General features: G+C 38.2%; 1 protein-coding gene across 1 annotated transcript; it reads left to right on the forward strand.

The window, feature by feature from the left end:
* Positions 1–906: 906 nt before the first annotated feature.
* On the forward strand, positions 907–8,444 carry LOC109997919 (double-strand-break repair protein rad21 homolog A). The gene is made up of 14 exons (XM_020652586.3): positions 907–1,062; positions 2,254–2,436; positions 2,617–2,746; positions 2,930–3,029; positions 3,224–3,330; positions 3,790–3,987; positions 4,087–4,212; positions 5,216–5,341; positions 5,445–5,668; positions 6,197–6,350; positions 6,475–6,620; positions 6,784–6,963; positions 7,208–7,291; positions 7,511–8,444. The coding sequence occupies exons 2-14, from the start codon at positions 2,293–2,295 to the stop codon at positions 7,700–7,702; spliced, it is 1,911 nt and encodes a 636-aa protein (XP_020508242.1). The 5' UTR covers positions 907–1,062; positions 2,254–2,292; the 3' UTR covers positions 7,703–8,444.
* The last annotated feature ends 539 nt before the right edge of the window (positions 8,445–8,983 follow it).

The raw sequence follows: 8,983 nt of genomic DNA on the forward strand, positions 1-8,983 counted from the left end.
ATTTATATCTTTACATTCTTCATGTAGCCTAGATGTAGTATAACTGAAGGTAAAATAGTATCTTACCTGAAAATAACGCTGACAATTAGCCTACTCTGTTCCCTTACACTATGCCATCATGACTTAAATTAAGAAACCTATTTAAATAATTGCATTTGTACATTCCCTGCAATGACTTGTAAAAATACTCAAGCAGAAAAATCAAAGGGGGTCAAAATGTTGTTTTAGTCCACTCTGCTGACTGTAGTAGGTCATAGTAAAAGCCCTTCTTCTTATGTTAATAGTGCTAAAACTCATGCTAACAGCAACAACAACAACAACAACATCAACTTAATAGTAATATATATATATATATATATATATATATATATATATATTTTTTTTTTTTTTGTTTGATTAATATCAGTGACTTGAGGCTAAATGTGACAAATTGTCCTTCAAGTTTAAATCAGTTTAAATCTGCTTTTTGCAGGCCCACTCTGATTTTTCATCATATTCATGAAAGTCAAGCGCCTACCATATATATATGGTAGGGTTAGGGTTACCCAATATTACCTAATATTGGATAATATTGTACCAATATTACCCAATATTAACAGTAATATTAATAATAGTAATAAAAAAACTTAATAAATAATAATAATAATAAAATACATAAATAATAATAATAATAATAAAATAAATAAATAATAATAATAATAATAATAATAATAATAATTATTATTATTAATAGTAACAGTAATATAACCCAATATTAACAGTAGGCATATATGCCTACTGTTGATATTGCGCCTTACATATGCTACAGCGCCCCTATCTCCTCCTGCTTGGTGCTGCCTGTGGTTGGTGTCCGCCTAATGGCTCCGCCTCCTATAAGCCTCTCCAGACTCCTCCTCCGCCATTTTTGACTGTAAACATCCTGCCGATTTTAAAAGGACAGCGGTGAGCGGGAGGAAGGCGACTGGCGCCATCTTGGCAGTTTTAATGAGTACAACAGGGGAGAATTCGCTGGGAGATATAACATAATCATTTGAAATTTCAATCTAAGAGGGGGAACTGTCGGTAAGTGTGTTTGCATATTGAATAGTTGTGCGCAGTTTATTGTACATTGTGAGGTGAAATAAGCATGCACGGTTGTGTTTATTAGCCGCGGCCTGTGTCGCAGCAGGAGGCGTTAGCCACCAGCTAAGTGCACAGTTCTGTTTTGATTGGCGCCTCATTTCTCTGTGATTTACTTTGTCCTCGTGTCTTGATTATATTTTCGTTCCTCGATTATGATTTTATTTTGTCCATCAGACTGGTAACACCTGCTGCAGGCTGTGATTAACACGGACTAAAGATGGTTTCATAGCTTCTTTTGTAGCTAGCGGCTAACATAACGTAAATGTAGTTCATCCCACTTGATGGCGCCGACTATTTACTGGCGTGGACCAGCCCCTTGGCGCTTTTAACATATTATCATCTATTTGGTGCATACACAACCACTGAAATATCACGTTCAGCTGTTCTATATATTTATGCATTTCTACAATTGAATGATTCTTTTAAGTAAAGTATGGGAACAGTGTAGGTTACAAGTTAACGTCAAACATGTGCATTTCAGTGTTTGCCTCCCCTCCTGCAGTCACTCCTTATATCTAGTTAAAACTAAAGTTATGATTTCATCTTTAGTGCTCTTAGTTTGTGTTTTATTAATAACGATAACTTAATCTGTTACAGTTGGTTGAATCCAACATGAAACAATAGAAGTGCGTCATGAACCTTATTGATTATTATTTATTGAGTCCCAATCAAATAGAAAAGTGTTTTCATAAAATGTTAGTGGTCAAAATAAGAGTTAATGGAGGTACAAGCAATCCCTGTTTAGAGGGTAACTGGGATTTGTGTTTCCCTAACTTAAACGCTGCATCAAATCTTAACATGTCTTAGTAGTTGCACTTTTAAAAATAAACCACAGATGTCATTTTCCTTTTATGCTGATTAGTTTTTCATCAGCAGTCAAAACATTAATTTGTCTTAGATGGTCAAACTTTTACTCAAAACATTAATAAATAATTCATTTCTTAAATATTCTGTTACTGATGCTGACTGAAAACACTGTTGTTGTCAGACACGTAGTTGACCTGTCTTAGCTGCTTTGCTCCCTCGCATTTTGTTACTTTTTCCTTTTTATTCCTACCTTTTTTTTTTTTTTTCTTTTTTTTTTTCTTTTTAGATTTGCTTCTCCCTGTAATGATGAATTATGTTTTTCAGGTAAACGATTCAGCAGTGTGAGCCAGTGGAACCAGGGCAATGTTCTACGCCCACTTTGTCCTCAGCAAACGTGGGCCGCTGGCCAAGATCTGGCTAGCGGCCCATTGGGACAAGAAGCTGACCAAGGCCCACGTGTTTGAATGCAACTTGGAGAGCAGTGTGGAGAGCATCATCTCACCCAAGGTAATGTGGAACAAGTGCAGTGATTCTCATTTTTCATGCTTGAACTCTGAACCCCCAAAGCAATCATTTTAAAAGTGTTTTTCTACCAAAGAAGAAATATTTGGAATAGGAACAGATAAAAGCAATTGTTGTCTTCATAAAATCCGTTGTATTTACAATCTCTTTCCCTTGGTCTCTTAGGTGAAGATGGCTCTTCGCACATCAGGCCACTTGCTCCTTGGGGTTGTGAGAATCTACCACAGGAAGGCAAAGTATCTGCTTGCTGACTGTAATGAAGCTTTTATCAAGATCAAAATGGCTTTTAGGCCAGGTAAGGATGAAAGAAAAGCCACATATCTGCGAGTTCTTTAATTTTACACTTAAAAAAGTAATTATGTATTTTTCTTTTGATAAAATAAATTCACTGCTGAGGAATTTTTTTCTTTTTCTTTTGAGAGACATGAAATCAAAAATGATGTACTATAAAAACATCTGTACTTGTTTCTGTGTTCAGGTGTGGTGGATCTCCCTGAGGAAAACAGAGAGGCAGCCTACAATGCCATCACCTTACCTGAAGAGTTCCATGACTTTGACCAGCCGCTTCCTGACCTGGAGTAAGTGACTTTGTTTTCTGCTTTCATCTATAAGTTTTTTTTTCCTTCACATTTCAATAAAGGCAAATTCTTATTTAAGTCTTTACAGCAAAATCTTTTATTTGAACTATCTGCCAGGGTCGATTTATGTCACTGAAGAATCAACTATTGGGTCCATCTCTAATCTTATTTTGTGTGTGTGTTTGTCTCAACAGTGATATAGATGTGGCACAGCAATTCACCCTGAACCAGAGCAGAGTGGAAGAGATCACCATGAGGGAAGACGTTGGCAACCTTAGCCTCCTACAGGATAATGACTTTGGTAGGACATGATAAAAACTAGCTTAATCCCTTCGTAACAACATTTCTATATAAACTGTATGGTTGGATTCATCATGAGTCTTGAATCTGAGACTTACACAAGACCTAAATACATTTTAGATGGTGCAGAGTTAAGATGCATCAACAGAATCAACATTCATAAACCTGATATCTGTTCATATGCTATAATAATAACAGCATGCTGTACTTGTGTTGTGTTGGCAACTAGAGACCAACGGTGGGTTGTGTGGCTCGCTTGGGATGAGGCGTTACTTTTCTAGGCGCTCATCATTTAATTGGGACACAAACATCTTGTGCTTTTTTTAAATACTTTTAAAACATGTTTCATGTTTGTGTTTCAAACTATTTTTTTAATCTTGTTTTTGTTGTTAAGCACTATGTTACTTGTTTTTGAAAAGTGCTTTATAAATAAAGTTGTTATAATTATTATTACTTTCAGCTGACTTCGGCATGGATGATCGGGAGATGATGCGTGAAGCCAGCACGTTTGAGGAGGATATCATGCATGGTGCCACAGCCCCTAACCTGCTGCTAGAGGCTGAGCCTGGTCCTGCTAATCTCCCCGACAAGTCCAACCACATGGAATATGATGACTTTGGCGATGCCTCACTGGGCAACAGTGATGGGGGAATGCTGGGTTTGTAGTTTTGGCATTGAAAAATTGTAATTAAAAAGCCATTCAACTTTCCTGTACGCAAATGAGATATTTTGAGTTAACTTATCTCCTATTTCACAGTTGATAAGCTACTGAGTTCTGGAGATGGAGGCGGTATTTTTGATGACCCTCCAGCCATCACAGAAAGTGTCATGATGCCTCAAGACCATGGGGACGATGAAGACGACTTTGACGCCCTCCAGTCACGTAAGCAAAGCAATGATTTCTTGCTTCTTCTTTTTTTTGTGCAAAATATATAAACAGAAAATTATTTTCTCTTTTTTATATTTTGCCTCCATTAAACTGAAAAGTTGATTTTTATTTTTTTTTGTTCTTCTGATAAATAAACATGAAAGTAAATTTGTGTGGAGAACTGTCTCGATTGCTTGTTGAATTGACTGTCAGACAAGCTGAATCACCAGGCTAGTGAAGTGTCTATTATTTCATTTCATATTTGATTTATTTGCTCAATTCAGTGTTTGGTTTCAACACCATAATACACAACAAAAAATATTTTCTCATAATGCTGAAACACTGTTCATGAGCAAACAGGAGCAGGAAGAAGAAAACTTATAATACCAGCCCCTTTCCTAATAACACAAGATACTGTTTAACAGAATAAGATGGCTAACCTGTTGTTTTCTCTTTCTTTCACAAAACAAAAAATAGATCAAAAATATAGAAACAATCAGTTAGATTAACTCAATACATTCATAATTTCCCAGAACCTTTTCTTTATACATTCTTTTTAAATTGAATGATACTTGAGCAGCATTTTAAATGATTATCAAGAGAATTCCAGAATTGAACTCCATTTACTGAGATACACATTTGTTTTAATGTAGTGCGTGCAAATGGACTTAAAATTAAATCTCCTCATTAGATGTAAATACAAACAACTTCTGTACATTTTTGGGTAAGGATCTATTTCTAGCTTTAAACCAATGACTAACAATGTTTTCAAGTGAAATAGATCCTGAAATTTCAACACACGTGAGCTAATAAACAGTCTGTTAGTATGTTCTCTTAACGTTCACTTTTTTTATAAGTCTGATCGCTCTTTTCTGTAAAACAAAGGTTTAGTGTTGGTCACATACGTGCTGCCCCATACCTCATTGCAATAAGTGAAATATGGAAGAATAAGCGAACAGTACAACATATGGAGATAATAATTATAATTGTGTGTTTGTTTGTGTGTGTGTGTGTGTAGCGGGTCCAGACAGCCCAGACTCTGGTCCAGTAGAGCCACTGCCAGCTATGGCTGACCAGACAGAACAGACCACTCTGGTGCACAACGAGGAGGAGGCTTTCGCCCTGGAGCCTATTGACATCACTGGTAATATTCTCCTGCAACATTTGTGTTAATGAGTGGCTTTGGTCAAAGTATATTTTTCAGCTGCCATGAAGTGTTGATTTATTATGTTCCCCCCCATCTCTAGTGAAAGAGACCAAGGCTAAGCGTAAGAGGAAGCTGATTGTGGACAGTGTGAAGGAGCTGGACAGTAAGACCATCAGGGCCCAGCTCTCTGACTACTCAGACATTGTCACCACCCTGGACCTCGCTCCTCCCACCAAGAAGCTGATGATGTGGAAGGAGACCGGTGGAGTGGAGAAGCTTTTCTCTCTGCCTGCCCAGCCTCTCTGGAATCCCAGGCTGCTTAAGGTTACTAAGTTTTTCAAAAAGATGCATCTATTTGTGGATAAATATGAACTCTTGTTTCACAGTTTTATTTGAGGACATAATAAAACTGTCAGCTGTCAGCCTGAAATCCATTCCACAATAATGCCACTTGAGAATCTGTAATGAACAAGCCACACTGGAGTTACAACTCTCAAAGCAGGTCAGACTCTGACACTGTTAAATGGTAGAGGGGAGTCAGTTTATAATTTTGTATCATTCATTGACATTCTGCTCAGGTTGTGGGATTTCAAATGAGAACAAAGAAAGAACACGAGGGAATGATTGGTTTTCTTTTTCTCCTATCCTTCACACCCACACGTTAACCCCTCCAGAATACTGAATTGAAAACGTGTTAGTGCATAATTTAGCAGGTCTATTTTTCTTTTGTCGAGCATCAATCCTTCTTAACAGCCTCTGCATTTTTATTCTGCTCCTGACTTTGCATAAAGTTTGTACTTTTCATTAAATAAAACTTCCTTCTAAGTTTAACTGTTTAACCCCTGATGTCAGATGTTCACACGCTGCCTGACGCCTCTGGTGCCAGACGAGCTGAGGAAGAGAAGAAAGGGCGGTGAAGCAGACAGTCTTGATGAGTTCCTCAAAGAGCTGGAGAACCCAGAGGTGCCAAGAGAGGAGGTCATGAGTCAGCACAGAGATGTTATTGGTAAGTCATGCTGGAAGAAATGAGAGGCGGTCCCTTGCACACACATCATAATCATTGAAAGGGGCAGAAATGCTTTTAAACATGCTTTAATTAATTTCCTTCAATCACTCCATGTGTCCCTCAGACCAGACTATCATGGAGGAGCCTAGCATGCTGGCTGCCTCTGCAATGGAAGGCAGCAGGACGACCCTGGATGAGACAGTCATGCCTCCTCCGTCAACCCCCCGTGGAGTCAAACGCAAAGCCCTCGACAAAGAAGGCGCCCTTCCTGTGAGCACATGCCAAATATTTAGTTTCTCTGTTAATATTCTTGTACATATTTTTTTTTTTTAAGAAATGACCTTGGAAAAACCACAAAAGTTAAATAAAAGAAACCAGAAACAATTTCTTCAGTTGATTCCAAATATTCTTAAAGGGTGTTTCCTCCTTTCAGATGGCTCCCCTGGAGCAGCAGCAGGTGGCTGAGCGCTCAGTCTTGTCTCAGAGGTTAGACATGCCTCAGGTGGATCTGCCCCCAGAAGAGACCAGCCTCAGCCTCACCCAGCTTGTCCCTGAGCTCGACCTGCTTGGTGAAAAAGACAAAGACAAGAAGGATGATAGTGATGAAGAGGAGGTAAACGTCTTGAACATGTTCTTCTCTTGGTGACAGGAAAAGTTGTATTTGTTTGTAGTTGTATAATACTTACATTTTGTTAAAAAGGCAGAGACAACTAATGAAAGATGTCTTTACAATTTAGTGAACCTGCTCAATAAAGCAAAATAAGCAAACGTGGTCCTCAGTTGAGCAGTTTAAATGTTGAATCAAATGAATCCTGTGAGAGATGATGTTGATGAAAGTGTTGTCTTATTGTCCTCAGGAAGAGGAAGGCCAGGCAGGAGACCAGGATCAGGAGGAGAAGAGATGGAACAAGAGAACCCAGCAGATGCTGCACGGTCTACAGGTAAGAAAAGCTATTATTGGTTATCTGATTTTATTAAGACTCAAAAAATCCTCATTTGTAAAAGTAAACTTAAATCAATATAATAAAGTAAGGTTAATCATCCCCTTACCCTGTAGTTTTAGCTGTAAAGGTTTAAATCCGGAAAGAGGAAGATGATCATTTATGTTTTCTTGATCAATCTTAGACTTATTCTAACACATTGTGCTACCATCCCTATAGCGTGTCATGGCTAAGACTGGGGCAGACTCAATCAGCCTGCTTGAATTATGCCGGAACAACAACAAGAAGCAGGCAGCTGCCAAGTTTTACAGTTTCCTGGTCCTCAAGAAGCAGCAAGCCATCGAGGTCACCCAGACTGAGCCCTACAGCGACATCATCGCCACCGCTGGACCAAGATTCCATCTTATTTAGACATTGGAAGAAAAGACAAACACTCTCCTTGCAACAGAAATACTTTTTTAAGTACTCAACTTTTTTGCCTTTTACTTTGTTTTCCTGTCGGCCCGTTTTTTTCTGGGGAAGGGTAGGGGGGTTTGGGTTTTGAAGCTTTTAAAAAAGGATTTTACTGTACTACAGATGGAATCATGCAGTATTCATTTGGTTTAAAAGGAAAGGAAGAATGTTTAACAATTATATTTATAAAGCAACCTTTTTCAGTCACGGATTTGTAAGCTTTGCTTTATTATGTCTTGTAAGTTCAAATTCCATTGTCTGCTCATTCCATAAGATTTGTACCATCCCCACTCACACCTGAGATATATCAGATTTTAGTCAAAGAGCCCTGTATTTACACGAAACTCTGTTCTTCATGTTCTGGAAGGTACTGTTTTATTGCTCAGGAGTGTAACCTCTCCCACCCTCTCCCTGTTGCACTTGTTCTCTCATGATAAACAAAAAAACTTAATCTGTCAACAAATTGGTAACCCTTATCCTGGCATTTAATATCATGTTTCAGATGTATAATTCAGGCAGTTTATCAGTTTTATGTATGATGTTTTTGTACCTTTTTACGTTCATGCTTATTCACCTTTTTGCATTATGTAACTAGGTAATGTACTTGTTACAGTTAAGTTCAGTATCCCACCTTTTTAGTCTTCAGGTAACTTCTAGTTGTGATACATCTGTAAAGATTTGAAATAAAGTGTTTTAAGTATTTGGTAATAAGGTCTTTTTTTCGACAGTTTAAAAATGGTCTGTTTAAAGCTGCATTAAAACATTGTTGAATTAAAGAGGCAAACACTTCTAACTCTACACTTCATGACAACAGACCAAGGACCTATAGTTCAAGGCAATCACCTATTCATCACAGACCTAATTATAACTGGTTTAAATGGTGGTGGTCCAGAGTATTCAAGGGTCTGCTAACATTGTAAAAGCAGAAGCTTTTTACTGAAAAGAAGTGTCCGACAATTTATCCACAGGGTTGCCTCAAGGGCCAGTGCTCGGACCCCTTTCTCTTCTCCATATACACCACTTCACGTGGTGCAATAATCTGCTCTCACCGCTGCTATGCTGGTGATACCCAGCTCTTCCTGTGATTCCCGCCAGATGATGTGAGAGTTTCAGAGAGTAGACTCTTCTCCTCTGTCACCAAATTACCACAGTCCATTTGATCTACAGAGTCCCTTTGCACCTTTAAGAAAAAGATAAAGACCCAGCTCTTTCATGAACTCCTATAGGCCTACACTAAAG

This window comes from Labrus bergylta, chromosome 8 (genome assembly GCF_963930695.1).
Source record: "Labrus bergylta chromosome 8, fLabBer1.1, whole genome shotgun sequence".
Lineage (NCBI taxonomy): Eukaryota > Metazoa > Chordata > Actinopteri > Labriformes > Labridae > Labrus > Labrus bergylta.